This window comes from Vanellus vanellus, assembly GCF_965231255.1.
Source record: "Vanellus vanellus genome assembly, chromosome: Z".
Taxonomy (NCBI): domain Eukaryota; kingdom Metazoa; phylum Chordata; class Aves; order Charadriiformes; family Charadriidae; genus Vanellus; species Vanellus vanellus.
The window spans coordinates 57,185,805-57,207,386 of NC_138908.1; the positions used below are offsets into that span (position 1 = coordinate 57,185,805).

The 21,582-nt window shown below is 39.1% G+C and overlaps 1 protein-coding gene across 1 annotated transcript; it reads left to right on the plus strand.

Moving 5' to 3' along the window:
- Positions 1–1,124: 1,124 nt before the first annotated feature.
- On the plus strand, positions 1,125–21,352 carry ERMP1 (endoplasmic reticulum metallopeptidase 1; the record flags this gene model as incomplete). Its single annotated transcript, XM_082497621.1, has 15 exons — positions 1,125–1,417; positions 2,262–2,563; positions 5,600–5,727; positions 6,076–6,181; positions 7,070–7,216; positions 8,544–8,636; positions 9,977–10,189; positions 11,120–11,340; positions 14,029–14,203; positions 14,752–14,942; positions 15,553–15,705; positions 16,252–16,454; positions 17,174–17,289; positions 17,757–17,920; positions 19,068–21,352. The coding sequence occupies 15 exons, from the start codon at positions 1,125–1,127 to the stop codon at positions 19,230–19,232; spliced, it is 2,670 nt and encodes an 889-aa protein (XP_082353747.1). The 3' UTR covers positions 19,233–21,352.
- Between the last annotated feature and the right edge of the window lie 230 nt (positions 21,353–21,582).

Here is a 21,582-nt window from a genome sequence, read left to right on the forward strand (position 1 = left end):
GTAGAAAGCAGCAATGTTCAGTGTGTACCTGCATCACTGAATATACTGAAACAGCCATTTCTCTGGACCACGTCATTACATATTTTGTTTCCAGATTACGTCACAGAGCACAAAAGACAAGTATCTTTTTGGATATCTTTAGCAATTGCCAGGTACATTGGAAAGCAGCATGATAAAGATAGGAATAATGACCATTGCACAGCTCTGTCCCATCACTCAAAGGCACTGCAAAAGCAGGCAGAAGCGTGCTCCCTCAGAGAGAAGCAAGTGGAATGCTGCTGGCTTGGGCCTCATCCTCATGGGTGTTCTCCTTGGTATAACTTCACTGGAAGCTGCTATTCACTAGCAGCGCCAAGAATTACTGCACTTCACCCCGGGCTACCTGAGTTCCAGGCAGGGCAGTGCCATAGCTACGAAATGCCAAAAATATAATGCAGTGGGGGAAAAGAAAAAAGCCCAGCAATGCCGAGCACCGTGACTTCACGTCTGCGAGGTTTCACCACCCCTCGTCTCTGGTGCGGTGGCCTGTGGCACTCTTTACTGCTGCCGCACTGACACCACAGTTACTTCTGCACGCTTCCCTCTGTGTTTTAGTATTAACAAAAAAAAAAAAAAAAAAAAAGAAGAAAGAAAGAAAAGCCATGAAAACACGAAGACTTGTACATCTTTGTGAGCGAGGCTGCACTGCCCACAAAGCGTGGGGCAACGCTCGCTCAGGCACTGGGTCAGGCCATTGCTTGCCCCGGGGCGCTGCGACGAGACGAGAGGCCTCCACTGCTAGCAGGCCGGTGCCCTCCACCGGCAACCGCCGACGAGGGCTTCCCGGCCTCGGTTCGGTGGCCGGACGCACGCCCGGGCCCGCGAGACGACGAGCGACGGTTACCGACGCGCAGCACCACGCGCAGCGCCAATAACAGACCCCAACGGCATGGGTGGGCGGGCGGCCGGTGTCAGGGCCCTGCCCCTCTCTCCACGTGACTCGCCGGGGCCACGCCCCCCGCCCTCTAGCCCCGCCGGGCAGAGGGCCGGGTCGCGCCGCGTCGGTTTTTGACCCTCGCCCGTTTCCGTATCGCGCCTCTGCGCGGCGGAGCTCGCGCCGGCAGCCGGGGCTGAGCGTGCGGCCCATGGAGCGGAGCGCGGCGGTGCCGCCTGTGTGGCGGCTCCGCGCCACCGGCGGCCGCCGCGACCGGGACCACCCGCCGCCGCGGGCGGATGACGACGGCGACGCGGGCGGGAAGAAGCGTGGCGGGCCGCGGCGGCGACGGCTGCTGCCGTTGCCGCTGCCCGAGGCGCGTGCGGCGCCGCTGGTGCTGCTGTACCTGCTGGGGCTGCGGGCGCTGGTGCAATTCTCGCACCGGCAGCTGCTGAGCCGGCCCTCCCCCGCCGGGCCCCGCGACTTCAGCGCCCCCCGCGCCAGGTACAGCGGGACGGGACGGGGCGGGCAGCTGCCCCCTTCCTGCCCGGGTGCGCCGGGCGGGCGGGAAGCCGCGAGACCTGCCCGGGGCGGGCCAGCCGCGGTGGGCAGAGTCCGCCCGGGGTTACCTCCGACTGCCGCTGGCTTTTCCGGCTGGGGCCCGGCGGGGGAGGCTGGCAGCACAGCGCCGGCCGGGCCCCGGACGATGAGCCCGACTCGTTGCGGCGGGTGTGGGCCCTGCCGGCGGGGGCTGCTCTGTGTCTTCCCCTGGCCTTGGCAAGAGCTCAGAGCTCGCCGGGGCGCTTGCGGAACGTAGGTGCAGATACCGTCTTGGCTGCAGCTCTCGTGTTGGCTGCCTCTTGACCCTGCTGAGCGAACGCCGCGTCCTCCACAGTTTAATTCTCGTAGTATTATAAAGTATTTGGTGCCCAGGAAGGTTTCTTGGCAAATTTTAGTTGGTGTAAACCTCTCTAGGAGTGTGCTTATGCAGACATTCAGGGAAGAGCGTGTATGCATGTGAAGGACCTTGCTAAAGGTAAAATCTTTAGCTTCTCCATTCACCCTTTTGTTTCTCTTTGGATTGGTATGTTCAAACCAGAAAAACAGTAGTTTGGTTTAATGTTGTGATAGACAGGATGAGGAGCCCTGAGTAAAGATCAGTACTTTATGCCAGTTACCATAATGATCTTTGGCGTCTTGACTGCTGTTACTGTCTAATTGGCTCTAGTCTCTTCCACTTGCTGTGAGTTTTGAAATAGGACAATGTACAAAAATGTTACAGTTGTAGATAAGTTATGTACTAAATGTTGAGTGTGTTGATGCTGAATGTGTAATTTATCTCTTGCAGGGGATATCTTGACAACATAACAGCAATTGGGCCCAGAACAGTTGGAAGTCCAGAAAATGAAGTTCTTGCAGTTAACTACCTCTTAGAACAAATTAGGGCAATAGAAAGAGAAAGGACAGATGCTCACAAGTTGTCTGTAGACATACAGAGGCCTACAGGCTCCTTCAGCATTGACTTTTTAGGAGGCTTTACTAGTTACTATGCAAACATAACCAATGTTGTAGTGAAGCTCGAACCCCGAAATGGAGCTGAGCATGCAGTGTTGTCCAATTGTCACTTTGATTCTGTACCAAATACCCCAGGTAGGTCCACATGTTCATTCTGCGTTTCTACATATTACATGAGCCATAAAGTTTGGCTCACTGTCTTCTCATACCAAGTAGCCTTATAGCCACATGTTGGAATGCTGCACGTGTCAACTAGTCTGCTTGACTTCACTGAGATTCAGTATTTAGTGTGACATGTTGGTCCTGTTAAAATCAGGATTTCACTCTCACTTTCTGGTAGGCAGCAAATTATGGGTACTATATTCAGACTTCTAGAAAGTGTGATTATATCTGCCTTTCTTGTAATTTGCTGCTTATGCATGTAGTTCATGTGCTGCTTCCTCCTGTTGTTCAGGTCTTTCCATACTTCTGTACTTTCCTTTCACAGGATGCTTTGTGCCAGAGACTGTTCCCACCCCCACTAACCAGTCTGTGTTTTCCCTCCCTTTGTTGGTGTCATACTTCATCTCAAATTTTTAGTGTAATATCCTTAAGATATGCCTTCTCTTTTTTTTTTTTCTTTCTGCATTCAAAGCTTCTGTCTCAAAAGACTGTAGTGATAAAAGATTAAGGTACTGTTGCCTTCGTAGTGTGTACATCTCGTTGCTACTGTCACTGTTGCATGCTCTCTTATTCTTGTCCCTCTGCATTTTTATAAATCTAATCATGTTAAATAATTCCTGTAGCAAGGGTGTAAACAGCTTTGTTAAATACATGGTTTTAATGGTGCCAGGAAGGTAGGGAACTGAAAACTGCACAAAAATATTTGTTGTAACACTCAGCCACAGGTGTGTGTCTGTTACTGCAGTTGAAAAATACCTACAGATTTCAGTCACCAACAGCACAGCTTTTACTGAAGTTTCTTCATTTACACCACACACTGGCCTTCTGTTCTTTAGCACATGCAATTTGTCTTCGTTATTGAGAAAACAGTTGAGTATTGGCTAGGTAAACAAAGCACTTGCTGTACTCTTTGTGCCTTTTTTCTTTCATCAAATAGTATACAGAGCTTCTCTTTCTCCTCAGTCATATTTAGGCAAGATGAGTTTCCAAATTAAGTTTAACTGCATGATTACTATACATGCTCTGTGATTTAGCAACTGCAGAAATGCTAATTACTGTATCTATAGTCTAAATACGGCTGCGTAGACATAGAAAGAATACTTCACAAGCATAATACAGTGATTATTGAAAACTGTCTTTAAATTGATTCCCTATGTAAATTGTGTGTCCCCTTCTATGGGCTCTAATGCAGGATTATGTCTGCATCAATTGCTTTCTTTACAGTTACTCAGACAGTAAAATATTTCACCAATCTTGCACAGAGGTGCCAAAAATATTAGTGATTTGTATAGGGTTGTAAAGAAATCTATTGAGGAGCTAGAAATCAGCCTGTATGCTTGCCCTTAATCACAAAGCCCTTTGCCACAAAAATGAGCTGCTTTTTTGTTTTCCTAGTGTGAAACTTGCACGTAACCTAAGCATGAACTTTTTGTTTTCTACTCTCCTGTATTTCTGCAAGTTGCTTGCTTATAGCTTTTTTTCATTACCAAAAAGGTGTTATTTAACCAGAATCAGCAGGACTCGGTGATCAATTAGTAATATATTTGAAAATCAGATAATAAAACATAATCTGCTGTTGATGCTTATGCATAAAAGATGAGTAAAACAAAACTCAGTAAACCATTAGAACTTGAGTGTTAGAAAGCTTGAGTTCCTTGTGAAAGAGAAACATCAGCTGTAAACTAAAACATGTTTCTTGTTCTGATGGTACTAATTTTCAGTTTATATGGCCTATTTGATTCTTTTCTAATAAACTTGAAGGCAGAAACATCTTTGAAGTTATCACAGAGGGACCTGATAACATGATTTTCTTAGGTTACTGATATTTGCCATAAAAACTGTTAACCTCTGGTCTGTTTTGCTGTATATGAAGTATTTGAGAATGGTACTTTCTTTGTGAGCTTGTGTCATTGTCTATAGCTACATGGCTGCTTTACTAAGATGTAAATCTGTATGTCTGTTAAAACCAATAACTTTTGTTTTTCTTAGCTTCACAGCGAGGCAGATAAGTGATTAATCTTGCTGAAAACTATAATCACTCATGAGTTTTCAACACAGCTAAAGTTAGATAAAAGAACTCAGTGTGGCTAAGAGTAGGCTACTGATAAATTTGGGTATCAGTATAATCAGGGCTTTAAATCAAATAGTTTTGGGGGGCTTTTTGGAAAGGCATTAATTTCTGAGAAATAGGTTACAGAAGTGTATTGGAAAGATTTTGGGATTTTTTTATTTATTTATTCTCATTGCAGGGGAAGTTGGACTAGATGACCTTTAAAGGTCCATTCCAACCCAGACTACTCTATGATTCTAAAGTACTTCCATACAGTAAGCTAAGGTTAAAATTTAGACTGAGATTTGTGTTTGTCTCAGGACTATGCTCTTTTCATGGGTGGGGCAAGTATGTCTAAATTTTGCCAAGTTACAAGCTTTAGAAAAGCTGCTTTTTTAATGTGTAAATTAAAAAGTTTTAGCAACTAATGAGCCTGCCCTAATAGCATGCTGAGACCTGACCACACTGCCATTGTCATCTCAATGTGCGTCAGCATCATATATGCAACCCAGGCCTAAAGGATCTCTGTTTGCTTCCAAATTTTATTGATTAGAGTAGGGAGATGCTACAGCTTGCAGCAAAGTGAGGGAAATGGGGCAATGGGAGACCTTGGCTAAAAGATGGATGCTTAATCAAGATGAAAAAGCTGGCAGGGCATGGGAGGAGGTGTGAAGAAGTGAGAGTAAGTCTAGAATAACGTTGGGTGAGGAACTTGAAGAGAACGGACTGCTGAGCTCAGAGCAAAACATGTTTTCTGCAAAGAAGGAAGGCTAGTGGAAAGCATCTGATCATGAAAATACTGTACTATAATGTATACTTTAATTTTAAGAATGTTTTAAAGGTGTGAATTTTGGTGTTTCCTTGCTGACTGAGATAGCATAAGGCTTTTTTATTCTCTGGTCTTTGTTGCAATTCTGTGTGTTTGTTGTAAGCCATACTGTTCTGCTGATTATTTTAAGGTGCCAGTGATGATGCTGTTAGCTGCGCAGTGATGCTTGAAATACTTAGCACACTTTCAAAATCATCAGAGCCCCTGCAGCATGCTGTGATATTTTTATTTAATGGTGCAGAAGAAAATATTTTGCAGGTGAGAATGTGTCAGAATTATAAAATATACATCAAAGCTGTGTATTAAGACTGACAAAGGAAAGCGTACCTGCAGATACGTCTTGTATTTCATCTGTTGAAATATTAGTGAAATGTCAGTCTTAACATTCTGAGGAAAATGTATTTGATTTCAAAGGGAAAAATATACTTAGATTAAGACTATTGTCCATATTAATATAATTAGAAGACTTGGATTTTCTGCATTTGTTTGTGTTGTAAGTGATCTGGCTGCCTTGTCCATATATGATCATACATGATGGAAAATAACATTTAGGCTGGACTGGAAGATATTTGACCTATTTTTTTTTTTCTTTGTTTTCCCATCAAGGCTAGTCACGGCTTCATTACACAACATGAGTGGGCCAAGTCAATTAGAGCTTTTATTAACCTGGAGGCAGCAGGTGTAGGAGGAAAAGAACTTGTTTTTCAAACAGGTAGGAGCTTGCATTGTGTCCAGTTTCTACTCTACGATAACTTGATAATAAACAACTTAGACTTAAAGGAGTATTGAAACTGACTCATAAGCAAAAGTCAGGAGAACCCCTGTGCCGCTTTCCCAACCCTTTTCAGCACATAAATTGCTCTTCGTCTTTAGAAACACGTAGGCTAAAGCTCTGCCACAGAATTTGCCTCATAGGTGGGAAGCCTGCATAGAACTGAATCACAGAAGTTGTATTTCCCTTTTACATCAAGGTAATAAGGAGAAAAACAGATTTGGATATCTCGTATATCTTGCATACTCATATGCTTTATTTAATTTTCACAGCAGTTCAAAATCTTTGGAGGGACGTGTTGGCATTAGAACTCCGTCTGCTGCTCAGGAAGGAGCAAAACTGTGTTGTAGGCTACAGTTAAACTTCTGCTCCATCCTAGTTGGACTGCAGACTTCTTTATACTCCTGGAGCTGCTTAATTGTTTACTTGCATTGAACACTTTACTGGAGAGACTTTTATCTAAACAGCAATTTTGAGGTGTGATACATAAATGATAAATTGGAAACTGTGCTAAAGGTTGTGACTTCTTCAGTACTGATGGGTCTTTTTTGGGAGCTGGCTTGTCTGCTCTGCCACTGAACACTCAAGGCATGTGTTGCTTGGTGCTTTGGTTGTTTTTGTTTTTTTTTCCCACAAGTGTAACTAACTCTTTTTCTCAAGTGTGAGTCATTCAGCCAACACAAACGCACTTAGTATATAGCCTGTGGGGCAACAGCATTAAAACTCTAGCGAGTTCCTTTGCATTAGTTATTTGTTATGATAAAGATGCATATCCTAACTGAAGTTCAAAAAGTGTTTGTTGTGGACTTTCTGCTCATATTTTGTTAGGACCTGAGAATCCGTGGTTGGTACAAGCATACGTAGTTGCAGCCAAACATCCCTTTGCCTCTGTGGTGGCACAGGAGATATTTCAGAGTGGTATTATCCCAGCAGATACAGACTTCCGTATCTACAGGGACTTTGGCAATGTTCCAGGTATGTTACCAGAAGAGATGTCAATGCACATTATGCAGTAATTTATCTTAAGCTTATAACATGGAGAATGTTCTGCAGTTCACTCTGTAAAGGTCCTCAAATTTGGTTTGTCTTTCAGTTTGGGAGCAAATTTTCCTGCTTTTTTGCTAAGGCAAAAGCCTTTAGATTTGGTTTGTTGGGTAGGTTGTTAAGGATGTTTTTTGGAGACTGCTGTTTTCCAGGAAGAGACCGCATGGTAAAGTTTCCTGAAAATGAGGAAAACACTCCAGGAATTAAATATTCTGATTTGAAACATTTTGGTAATGATGCTGATAACCTGGTTCCAGGGATTAAATGTCTGTACCTAATGGATAAACTAAAATAATCTTTTTTTAAGACAGAGACTCCGTAATTAATGCATTTCGTTACCTTTTTTTTTTTTTTTTCCATAATAATCAAGCACAGGACAGCAGATTTTTATTTTGCTAATCTGTGTACAGTTTGCTATCCATTCTGCAGAGAATGACCAGTTGTAAAAAATGTGAAACACACAATGCAAACACAATTCAAAGGAATCTAAACTTCTGTAAAAATCCTTGCTGTCTGGCACAGGTTGTCATTGGAGTAATTTTCAAGAAAAGCGATATTTCTGAATTGATTCTTAGAACAAAACATGTTGTCATATTCTGAACTGTTCCAAAGTATGCTTCTGGCCTGAAAATAAAGTAGCTGATTTTGCAGAATATGTTCTTTATTTGTTTGGAATCATACCTGGATGATAAATGGTAAATAAATTCTCACTGACCTCTGTTTTTTTCTAAGCAAATAGAAATGAAGTAATTGAGTTAAAGAATTAAGAATGAATTAAGATTTTTCAGACTAGCTATTGGAAAAGCTGTTTACAAATTAGAAATAAAAAGAGCACACCTGTTATTTTGAGGAGTTTCTATAGTTTCACAGTGCTGCTTTTTATTAGTTTTCAGCATGGATCTCTGATGTTTTTACTAGTAAATGTTTGGAAAGCACCACGTACATCTTTTCTGAAGCTGAGATGATTAAGAATTTTCATGTGTTTCTCCAGTAGAGATCAGTTTGTGTACCGATGTGATGCAAATCAATACACTAGAAAAGACAGATATTTTGAAATGTTTTAAAAGTGTCCCTTTTTAAATACACATGGAATCTCAGTTAGTCTTCCTTCTACAAAGCAACTATTTTGTTCATATTTAAGGATAGTGAGTGGGCTACAAAGTAGAGCAGAGTTTTGTGTGAAATATATCAGAGGCTTTCTCTTATTTGTTGTGTGGTTTTAGGTTTACATGATTTCAAACATGCTTTTTCTCTGTAGGAATAGATTTGGCTTTTATTGAAAATGGCTACATTTATCATACGGAATACGACACATCAGACAGAATTTTAACAGATTCCATTCAGAGAGCAGGTTGGTGTTTCAAGAATTTGGTAATTTATTAAAGAGTAGTGTTGTGGCTGTTTTTTTCATTTTGCTGTTAAGACTACCATCACAAGAAACTCATAATTTTAATTACAAATTTAGAGCATGCTTGACATGTTCTAAAGAACAAAGAATTAACTGAATGCATGTCTTTAAAATAGAAAGAAAATATGTTTGGTCAACTTGGGAAGATAAGCTTTGGGTATGCAGTGATGTTGATTTGAAAGTAACTGTGGAATCTAATTAAGGTTATAATCTAGCCATTTATACCCGATTGTTCAGCATTCTGCGTTCCTTTTCTCTCAGTAAGTCCCCTTACTGATTAACGTTCATCATGAGAAGCTTATGGTTAAGTTGGTGGCATAGAGACTGATCTGCCAACAAAGGTTTTTCTTTTAGAATGAATCTCACTTAAACTTATGTGGTAGCACGCAGACTGGATAAACAGGATTTATTTTCTAACAGTTTGTGCCCATAGCAGGCTATTTGACAGACTGCAGTAAAGCAAATTACAGTAAGACCTTTAGTTTCCCAGGGAAAACTATCGTAATCGTAAATGCCTCTAAGATTTTGACCATTTCCCTCTTCAAGTTCATACAGAAGACCAGCACAAATAAGAGTTTTAAACACTTTTTGGCACCAATGCAGTTGCAAGACAGAATATCATGCTTCTAAATTCCTGTTGTAAAGATGATTTTGCTGGTTGTGTTGGTTACCTAGAGCATCTCTTGCTAAATGTATCATAGCTAAAAAAATTTAAAGACAAACTTTTTCAGCCAGTAAGCACTTTTACAGGTCAAGTAAAAGCAAAATGAAAGTTGAGAACAAACGTTCTCGCTCAATTACATGTGTTTTGGCTGTACTGTGGGAAAGGCTACAAAGAGAAATGGCCTCCTTGTCTCCTACTTACAGTCATCTAGGGAAAGAAAGGGAGGTAATTCATAGACATTGAAACATGGAGGGGTTACTACTGGCAAGGAGAAGAGGAGGAAGATTCTATGGGTTAGCCTTGAAGTCCAGTGCTTTAATATCAAACTGAAGAAGGGCTTACGGGCTGAAGACTTGACTCCCTTCATTGCAACAGTGTTTAAATACATGAAGCTTCCCAAGTATACTTATTTTAGTGACAGCTGTCTAGATTAACTTGTGAAAACACTATGCTGTGCGTACCATCGACTACAGATTTCAGAATAATCAGTTGTATATTCACATCTTTGAGGATATTTCAATACAGTTTCATTTTTAAGAATGCTTGCATTTGAAAGAATGCTGTATACTGATTCATCAACCCTGATGTAGTTATGTTGTGTATCTGCTTTTTTAAATAGGTGACAATATTCTGGCTGTCCTAAAATACCTAGCGACATCAGATAAGTTGGCTAAATCTTTTGAGTATCGACATGGAAACGTTGTGTTCTTTGATGTACTTGGTTTATTTGTCCTGGCTTATCCTGCCCGTGTTGGCACCATCATGAACTATATTACAGCAGCAATCGCCTTTCTTTACTTGAGCAAGAAAGTACTGCAGCCCAAAGCCAGAGGTAAGTCTAGTTCTTAAAAAAATCAATCACACCACTCTTTAAGGAATAGCAATTAGTAGATGAAGAAGTGTTCAGGTGATGAAGTCATCTTTTTAGATAAACTTCAGAAATTTTAGGTGTGCAGCATGCCATAGGTGTTGTTTTGTGTTTAAATCTCTCAACTGTAACTAAGTATGATGAAGAAAGGCTGTGATAGGCCTAGATGGCTAGCATTTATGAACCACAATTATGTCTCTTATCCTTTCATGAAGATTAAAATTAAGTCTTCTAAAGATTTGAAAATGAAAAAAAAATTTGCTTAGTATCTTTGTTCTGGTAGCACAGACAGGGCTTCAGAATCATGTTTCTGTAATACCTGTCTGTAGGCAGAAGCAAATAAGAACAACAAATGGGGAAAAAAGATAACAAAGCTTAATAAAGGCCATAAAACAACTTAAATCTTCTAGTTAGGCCTTTTCAGGTATGTGTAGGAACATATCTGTTTGGGGGGGGGAGGGGGAATCAAACACCACTACCCCTACCCTCAAATCCAGCAAACTTTTTTGGAGTAAGAAAAAGCTACAAGAAAAGCAATTCCTTTTTTTTTTTTTTTTGAGTGTTTTTTGTTTGGTTGGTTTGTTTTGAGACTTTACAGATGGTTGAGTGTCTGCATTGGTTCCCTAGATAAATTTTTACTGTTGGGAACATGGTAATCTGCAAAACACATTAGTACTCTGGGAATAAATCTTGCATTGGGGAAGACTGCAAAAGGATTTGCAAAGAAATAGACTAAGTGATTTAGACCATGCTATTAAGAAATCTTCACAACGGACTCCTCATGCCATTTTAGTTTGGTTGTTAGAGTAATTGAACTGTGGGCAAATTACAATCCTGATGATAGTCTGAAGTAGAATACGTGACTGTTGAATGAAAATTCTTTTTTCTTCACAGCTGTTCATAACCTGAAGAAATTCCTTACTGCATTCGGCTTAACACTGTTAAGTTGGGTCTGTGCACTGGTGGCAGTCCTTATAGTGGCAGTGTTTGTCTCTGTCACTGGACGATCTCTTTCTTGGTACACCCATTTCTATGTTTCTGTGTTTCTGTATGGTACTGCAGCTGCAGCTAAGCTCATTCTTGTGCATACGCTGGCCAAGAAGTTCTTCTACAAGGTAGGCTTGACTTTGTTGCTACTGTTGAAGGGTGACGTAGTGTTTAATCTGTGGCAGGCTTAATTTTTGAGTTAACGAAAAAGATGCAAAAAGTTTTCTGTATTAGACAGAAGTATTTAAAATATTGCTGTAAAAATCACTTCATCTAAGCATAGGGATTGCTCTACTAAATCAGAGAGTTAAGAGCTTCGTGATTAAAGGCTTTCTAATGACTTTTAGGAGCTGCTTGAGAAAAAAGGCAAAAGCCTAGTAGAATACATTATAAAGTACTGTTTCTTTCCCTGTCTGCACCTTCCCTTCTTGCCATCACTTCAGTGATAAGAGATCAGAGCAACAGCAGACAATTTAGGGTTTTTTATACCTTTCATGTTCTTGATAATTACAGAATCTACACATATACTCAAATGTTCTTTGAATACTACCAGATTGTTGCCTCTGAATGTACTTGTATGACAGGTTCTCTAAATTTAATAATTTATTTTGGTACGGTACCTCCTTACATATCTTTCAATATTTTATTCCTTATTTAATCTAATTTATCATTTACATTTTGTTATGAAACTTGGAATTCCAGTTCTCTGTTTTATTCCTTTTATTATGCATATTGTTTTGGTGATATCATTTGTATTCATAACCTTCTAAGCAAATAACACAACTGTTTTTTTTTTAGGTGGTTCATATGGGAGCTTTTTGCTTACATCTATCAGAATTTCTAGTTCTGTCATGCCCTCTTCTAATATAGTAATCTGTGCTGTACAGAGCTTTCTAAATGAAGGTGGTGTAAAAGTTTGTGTAGTCATGCTTCCCTCTATGATTATTCTGATTGTTAGTTGTTTTGACCGCACCTGGAGATGGAACAGAGCTCTTGATAGTCCACGTTCTTTTCTGCAATGGGTAAAGGTTATTTAGGCCCCTGCAAGTCTTGGTGAGGATTTGGTGCGTGTTACCTTTCCATTGCTGTCATTGGCCGTGATTACTATCTATCTACCTTTTTTGCTTGGAATTCTTTTTTGTGGACTAACCAACACGATTTGACTTGCATAATAATGTCATAATTATAGCTTATAACAATCCCATATGTTTAGATGATAGTTTAATGGCTTTGCATTAAAAACAAGTAAGGCCTTGAGGTCGTGCCTTGAGGTACCTGACAGATGATGCTCTTCCAGGGCAGAAGTCGACTATGTGAGCCTGTTAGGTTTAGGTTTTAGGCACAGTAATATTTAGTGATTTAGCTTACTGTTACTTATCTTCTTGGCCGTTTGTACAAGCTTTGGGCAAGGGAATTGAGGAAACCTAAGTTGTCAAACAAATCCATCTTCATCCAAGTATTCAAAGAAGTTTGAGAACTTAATGAAACTTGATTGTATGGAAAGCTGTGGCTGAATCCATTGTGTCTTTATCTGGAAGAGAGTTAACTGGTATATCTATGTTAATGAATGTTTGTATGTGGTGGTGTCCTTCTCTGGAAAAGATGAGCCATTTATAAAATAGATGTGATGCTGCCATTTTCTAGTCTTCTGGACAAGCTGATGGGAGAGCATACTTTCACTGACTGTTCAGCTGTTCTAGGCTCTGGATCTACTTCTTGCCTACTGATTGTCTGATCAGCAGATCAACCGACTTGATATCATGTGTCTCTTAATTTTCTTGCATGCTGGAGCTTGCAGTACACCATACATTTTATGCTGCCTCTGTAACTTAGGTTGTACTTAGAGTTGCATAAAGATTTTGGAAGCTAGTCTCTTACTTGGCTATCACAGGCAATGCCTGGGTGTTTTCTGTTAGTGCCTCAAGAACTTATGAATTAATAAGCTTTCTGTTTTGAAATAGGTTTGGCAACTCGTCTGTTTCTCCCTTTTTTTTTTTTTTTTTTTTTCTTCTCAGTCCAAAACTGAACTAGGTGCTTTCTGATAGCCATTGTTCACGCAAGCAGTCCTTCTTGCTACTTGCAGGATTTGCAATTAAGAGTCTTTCACTACAAACTCTGCAGCATTGACCGTGTAACTTAAAAGCCGCACAAAACCAAGCCACATTTTTGATGGTTAAACTTCCTTATTTTTGAAAACATATGGTATTATCTGACCTATACATGTGTTTTTTTCTTCAAAACAAATGATATATTTAAAAACACAGACTTCTGAAGTGACAGCTGTGGGTAGACATATAAAGGCAGCAGTGTAATATTTGTGCACTAATAACAGTGTTTGTACAAGTGTATTAATAGCTGCTGTTCAAAAACAGGTTTAGAATCTGAGGAGATACAGATATTTTTTCACACATAAGTAATGCATAACTACTTAACATAATATATGCTTCACATATACTGATGCTTTTTATAAAAAGGCCCTATTTGCCTGCATACCTAAAACATTAACCTGCCATCTTCTTGGTATTGTCATCTGTACATTCACTTCCTCCCTGTGCCCCAGACAATGTAATCTCTTTTTCAAGCTATGTCAGAGCAGATTTAAAAAACATTTTTAAAAAGTATACTATCATGGATAACTCTAAATAGTAAGAGAATGGTGAGATGATGCTTGCAAAATTTTTTTGTCCAAGGAAAACAATTATATGTAAGAAATAAGGGGTTTCCTGTGTGTTCTCATGAGATGTGATACATGGAATATGCTCAGTAATGACAAGGAATATGCTCAGTAATGAGTGTATTTGCTTTTTTTGTTACAGAATGTGAATGAGCAGTACCTGGGAGATGTTTTTTTTGATGCCTCATTGATGATTTGGTCTGTAGCACTGGCTGTGCTTACTCAGATGGGCCTGTGTTCAGCATTCATTTGTACATTATGGGTAGCATTTCCTTTACTTGCTAAGCTGATGATCCATAAAGAGTTCAGCCAAAAAGGTATGAGTTTTGAGGGGGAGAGGTTGTATTTCCAAAGCTCTGTCCCTATTGTTGTATACTGGGTGTTTTCCTCCAAATTCTATTGTTTAAACAAAATAAATCCCACTCTTTGAATTCTCTTTGGTCAAAGTACACATGACACTTTTGCCACAGGAAGAAGTGTTCTTGAACTAAAGACAGTTTCAAAGTACGGAGAAGGTCTGTCAAAAAATACGCTGAAAAACATCCTGTGTCTTGGGCTAAAAAGAACAATTCTGTGTGGGGTTATTAATAAGATTGGGTACTTTGATGGACAGTAAAGGTTGTTAAAAATAATGTGATATTAGTAGTAGTGTTTGGGACAGAACACCTGTTTAAAGTTTGGTTTTTTGCAATGCAAGAATGGTTTTCTGGTGTTTTTGAAAGATATATTAGCACTCGCTATGCAAAATGAGATGCCCTTTCCATAACCATGTCAGGGGTGAGGATGAGTATTGTGTATTGGGCCTTACAGCAGTAAGCTTTTAAGCTTTTTATGGGGTTTTTGTCTTTTTTTCTGTCCCCTATAGGCGCCACTATGAAGTTTGTCATGATGTACATGCTGGGAATGTTTGTTCCATATCTGTATATGATGTATCTTAGTTGGACTGTATTTGAGATGTTTACTCCTATCATGGGACGAAGTGGCTCAGAAATTCTACCAGATGTGGTATTGGCAGGATTTATTGTGGTCATCACTATGATTCTGTCATCTTACTTTGTAAGTAGAGTTTGTAAATGTTTAAAACATTTAACTTTCCTAGAGAGTTTAAAAATCAATGTTTTTCTAAATTAATACTTGAAGTTAATTATATTTTGACAATATCTTAAATATTACAGGAAAATTCTAGGAAACGTATAAAAGATTTGATGTTTTATGTTAGGCAAAGAAACGTCATGGAAGCAAGGATTATAAAAATGCATCTGTTCTATGATGATGTAAGGACTGGTGTAAAATATGCAATTTAATGCTGGAATTTGAACAGGCATTCATTTTAGACGAAGTATAGTATGTGGCTAAACAATACGTATACTACACTTAAAAAAAATTCTTAGGGTTTTCTTTTCTGCTCCCTTGCTATAAAGGTTCTAGGGTTTTGTTGGCAGATGTTTTAAAAAAATACGGAATTTTTGAAAGCTCCAAGAAGTACTCACTTTATTCCTTTTGGGATTAAATACTGAGATTACAAAGTGTCTCATGTCCAGTAGTACTTGCAATGATCTCTTTTTAATGTACTTTCAGTCCCATAATTGGATTTTAGAGTTATACAAATAGTGTCTCATTTCTAAGTCTTGCAGTTTTATAACTGGGATGTCTTTTTATTCTCTAGATTAACTTCATTTACCTTGTCAAAAGTACAAAAGCGACGTTAATAACTTTAACTACTGTGTTTGTAGTCACTCTGATTCTCGTTTGTAGTGGAATCTTCTTTCCTTACAGTTCTGATGCGACTAATCCAAAGCCTAAAAGAGTCTTTCTCCAGGTAAGAAAAACCTTACATATTGTATTGCCCTCTGTTGGCTGCAGAAGTGTGTGTTAGGTTTTTTTTTTTTTTTTCAAACCTTAATGAATTCCCCGCCACGCCCTCCCCAAGAGTAATCTTTCCTTTCTTGCTTAATTTAAAAGCTCTAATAATCATTTGTGGATTTGAAGGAATTGCTAATGTTTCCCTTATTCAGTCTCAGTGTTCAGTTCATCTCTGTCATAAGAGGAGGGTTTTTTTTAGGGGGTTCTAAGTGCAAGAGTTGAGTAAGCAATGATAATTTAAAAAGTGAATGTGATGGGAGATGAGCAAATAATTAAAGGCACAGTCATCTTCTGAATGTGGGTGTTTTTATGGTGTGTTTCTTTTATCTGAGTAATTCTCTCTATATATTCATAAATACTCAGATATGTGTTCAGTGCATACTGCGAATGCAGTAGACCTTAAGGATTGACATGGAGGATATTTCAGTCACTTCTGACTCGTGCGAACTGCATAGGCTCCATCATCTTTCTATCTTTTTTCTATTTTTTTTTTTTCTTCTAGCACACAAGCAGGAGATTTCATGACCTAGATGGAAATGTGGTTAAAAGTGACTCTGGTATATGGATTAATGGATTTGATTATAATGGAATATCTCACATAACTCCCCATGTACCTGAAATCAACGATACCATTAGAACTCCATGTGAGGAGCAGGCTCCTTTCTGTGGCCTTCCTTGGATTCTGCCAGTGCATTTCATGTTCCGGTTGGTGTGAACATTGCTTTACTTAAACACTTAATGCCAAAGAACATTGGTCACTTATGCAGTCTTCCTTTTGTAAGGGAAGAAAAAGTAAGGCTAATCTTGGTCTAAAAGTAAATAATCCTTCCACTTCAGAAGACACTTGAACTTCTGTCTAGGCACAGGGTCCTTCTGCTAGAATCTCTGCAAGAGATTGCTGGGTCTGCTGCAGGAGCTGTAGAAGTTGATATGTGGAAAATCAGTATTAGGACCAGTGGAGAAGAAGGTAAAGGGGAGTGTTCTAAAGGGCAGTTCATATTTAGAGTGTGTATGTCTCTTCCCTTCTTCCCTGTCTTGTTCCAGCTGACAGCAGAGGAAGTCTAGAGTAGCTAGTCTCCACAGAAGAAATCTAGCTGCTGTGACCATTTCTTATGCCCCAAGAATCTTGTGAGCAGAAGTGTAGCAGTTTGAAGATGCAAATATTCTTACTTATTTTATTAGTTTTTAAATTAAGGCAGATGAAGGTAGTTAATGAATGCACTGGTGCCTAATTTTCTGTTAATATGCCTTTTAAATATTTGTCTGGCTACAAGCTGCTAATCTTACCTGCCTTGTGCTAGAATCACTAGCATTTGAATATTTCATTTAGTAACAGCAAAGTCAGCTATACAAAAACTTCTTGCTTCTCATACTTAATACCTCCGAGTCTTGCATTGAGAATAAGTTAAAACTCTTTTCCCCAGGAAAAACTGGTATCTGCCTGCTCCAGAAATTTTTCCAAGAAGCCCCATTCACTTTAAAGTTCTGTCCAAGGAACTGATGCCCTGGAACAGCGTGAGGTTAAGCTTTGAAGTATCTGGTGAGTGACTGAAGCTTCTGGTTTGTGATTTGTGTTTATTTTTATGCCCGTAATAAATCAGGTGTTGAATCCAGTACTGCAGGTTCTAGTGCCGTTCCCAAGATAGTAAGCTTTGCGAGATTAGCATGAATTAATTCAGTTTCATAACACAGTAGGAGCTGTGGGTGTTGTGTTGCGGTTGTTACTTGGGGGACTGATAACCTTGTCTATTTTGAGTAAGCCTTGATCTCTTTATAGCAAGTCCTTTCTTAAAGTCCATTGTATAGCTCTGTCCCACTTCTACATCATCATCTCATTTATTTCACTGCTTAGAAATAATTGAAGCTTCTGTAGAGGAGACAGTTGTATCATGTTTTGGAAGACACTAATAGTAATACAGAGATAACATGCTACTGTATAGGAAAATGGATGGTTATTCTACCTCCACCTGTTGATACCTCTGGGTACAAATATCCTTGTCTCTGCAGGTCCAAGTCACATGTCTCTGTATGTTCGGCCACATGAAGGGTCAGCTCTGTCCACCTGGTCTCTCGGGGATGGTATACCAGTTGCTAGCTTAGGAGGAGACTACTTTGTGTTTTACTCCCATGGGCTGCAGGCTACACCGTGGCACTTCTGGGTAGAACTGACGGTGAGTATGCTGCTGCCAGAAACCCACCAATCTCTTGGTGTGCCCTGGTGTCACAATTTCTGCATTCTTTTGTGAAAAATGTCGTAATAACTTTCTTAAGCTTTGCTTTATTTGATAGATCCTAATTCTAGCTTCCCTGGTTTAATTTGTCCCTCAGCTTTATATATATCAGCAAAATATATTTTTGATGCTTTGTCCACTAACTTGCCAAACAGCCAAAGGGAGAATATTTTCCTTGTCTCCAGGGTCTGAGGTTGTAAGTTTGGATTTCTCAGATCTTAATATCATAGTTCCTGAAGTTTTATCTTTATTACTGCTATTTCAGAGTTCTTTTTCCTGTTGTGAGTAGTTTCCTTTTCATATATTTGGTTTGCTTGGGTTTGGGAAATTACCTGGAGTCCTTGGTGAGAAACTTACCTGTCTTGAAAGGAGTTGTAAAAGCTTTGTTTTCTAAATTTTCTTCTACGTTATTTTCAGTTGGAAGCAAGGCTTCCAGCATTGCTGTTCCAGTGGGATTTATGATCCCTGCCCTCATAACTTACTAGTGAAGAACTTTTTGCAGATCTGTATGTTTTTATTATAGGTTTAACGGTGTCTTATTATTTGAGTAAATATGACAACAACCTTAGGAAGTTCATAAAGTTGCTTGTTCCATACTGGATCAGGCAGACCGTACACTCTGCCAAATAATCCTGTGAGGGTACTTGATAAAGGCAGACAGGAACCTGCAGGGTGACAAGCTTTGCAAGACTGATAGTGGCAAAGCTAGGCAGAGAAGGATTTTCATCCTAAGGATTCACAATAGATGGATCAATATAAATGCTATGTTGGAGTCTATGTCTTGATTTGTCAGCAAAACTGACAGACATAAACATTGAAGTTCAAGCAAGTGCAATCTGTTTAACATGTCAGAGGCACTGCAATCCAAATACCTAGTTGCAAGTTCAATTCAATTAATTCAATTTGAACTCAGTGTGTAATCAGACCAATACATTTGAAGATAGGAATTGTTTTAACATAGAGGACAAAGAGCTGCAGGATGAAGTTTGCATAGATACAAAGTCTGTAGGAAAGTATATCTGGATTATCTTATATTTAAAAGCCATAAACAATCATAAAGACTGTGTTGGCCTTTTCTCGCTTTCAGAGCCCAGAAAAGCATTCTGATGGAATAGTCTCCCTTGCCATAGCAGCACATTACTTTTTTGGAGAAGATCAAAAGTCACCTCAACTCTATGCCTTACTGGAGAGGTTTCCAAACTGGACGTTTTCTTCTGGTTGGTCCTGCACTTATGACCTTTTTGTCTTTTAATGTTAACAGTAATGGAGTGCTAATAGGATGATCTCTCTGACAAATTTATTCTAACAAGATGCCAGAGACTTTCACAAGAATTTAAAGTACTTTGTTGACAAATGGTGTTTCTTTGGCAGTTGGACTGTTTAAAGGCTACTGCTCTCTTGGGGATATAGTGATACTTCGTGTCAATGTGAACACAGTTCACCTTGGTTCTTCCACTGAAATGGCAGTTGGGCTACTGGGTTTCTTAAAATGAAAACCGCATTTGAGAAGTGTAATATGGTGGGAATTGCAATGAAAGAGCCTCATGAAATTATTATTGTTATGTAAAATATAACCATACTTCACGCACATGTGGGGACTTACCGCCTACCGATTCTATCCATCCCGTTAAAGTAAGACCTTCAGCTAAAAGATACTTGTTCACATTGTGGGGGCGCAGAGCTGGCAATGTTGTAAACATTACTTTTGTTACTGGATGAAGTCACTGAAAGCTATGATGCCTGTGTAGGTTGCATTTGCAGTCCTTGGCAAATGCACAATGCAGGAAAATTGATATTATGATGGAATGTGGTAATTATTTGTCTAGATTATCTTTTCCAAATAATATGTCTCTGTTAAAAACTTAGTTCCTACCCTTTTGCCTGTCTCTTCAGTGTTAAAACTTGAGTGGGTAAGTTTGACCTAACTATCATCTTGTGGTTTTGTTCCTGTTGGGATCTTCTAGTATCAGCATATAAGCATGTCACTTGCTCTCCTGTATGTGACAGTGCTAAGTCCCCACTCCTTTTTGTGGATGTCTTACAATTAATCTACTCTAAACTTCAAGTTATCTTCTAATTTATTAGAATTGGCTAATTTTTAGTGTCTGTCTCCTCTGGAGAGATTTTTGATAATGTGACAGTATTGCACCTTGGTAATACATTTTAACGGTTTGCTTTCCATAAGGAAAAATACCAAGAAAAGTCATCTTTAAAAAGATGTCTAATGTCTCTGGATTGCTCTTGTTTTGTTTCCATGGGATGGGTTTTATAAATCACTGTGAGGGATTTGGAATATCTTCCAGATTTAATTGACAAGCTTTGAGTTCAGAAGCCACTGACTTCTGTTTTCTTTATACTCCTAAGTTTTTTTTCAACACAGTGTAATAGTTAATGTTCATTCAGAGAACTCTCTGTACCTGAAGAAACTTCTTCATACTTTTTTCCAAACTATATATAAAACATTATGTGGCATCAGTACCACACTACAAGTTGTACAAATTAATATTTTGTTCATCTCATGAGTATTGCCAAATTGCATACAAAGCAGATTTCATGCATGCATCATCATTTTGAGTAGTACTGGGAAGTTTAGTATGTAAAGTAAAGTATGTAAAGTAAAACTGGGAAGTTTTACATGACAGTACTGGGAAGTTTACAGACCATGGAAAGAAAATTTTGTGAGACTTTACTTTGTGTTAGCTGTGATGGACAGTAGCTCCACGATCAGGTATTTTTCCTTCAAATTGTGCTGTAGCTGTGTACAATAGAGTCAAGAACTGGTTTCTTTTGTTGTAAGGTACATTTGTGAAGATTCTCAACTGACTCATGGATTAGCAAAGGAGGTTTAATTACTGAAATCATAATAAACTGGCCATTATTATCTTAAAACCAGTGGGTCTTTCTACATTAACGTGCACTAATCATCACTCATTTGATTGTATTGATTTGAAACTACAATCCCTGTATTACGCATTTTTTTTTTAAAAGTGCTATTAATGATTTGAAAAACGGTGTTTTCGTTCATAACTCTGATGTCATGAATCTCAGTGAATGTTTTGTACTGTACTCTAGCTGATGCACAGCTAGTTAACTGAGGCTGCACTGATATTTCCCATCTTCCTCAGTTTTGATTTTTATCTTGTGTTTTGCCTCTGATTTAAAGCTTTGAAAAAGTGCTGTGTGAAGAATTTGTACTGGGAGCCAAAAATACAAAAATGCCTGTCAGCAATTTCTGCAACTTCAGTGAAGCAACAACTTTTGCTAACTCAGGATTTAACCTTTATTAAATAATTTAATTGAGATGTCTAGTTTGTTATAAATTTCTCTCTTTGTAAATAAAAGTGAAACTTAATCAGTGAAACCTGATTTTCAGCGTGATTAAAGGCGTATTTGAGTTGTTTTTATTCACTGCACTAATGTTTTATTTAAGCTTGGGGTGGAAATACTGCTAAGCAATACTGGAGTTAGGCAGCTGAAGTTAGAGCTATGTGGAAGATATGCATGGCCATTAATGTAAAAATTATCTGAGCTGAGAAATGTTAAAATGAAGGCACTGGCTGGTTGCCTAGAGAGGGAGGTCCTTCTTGAAAAAATTTGTGGTA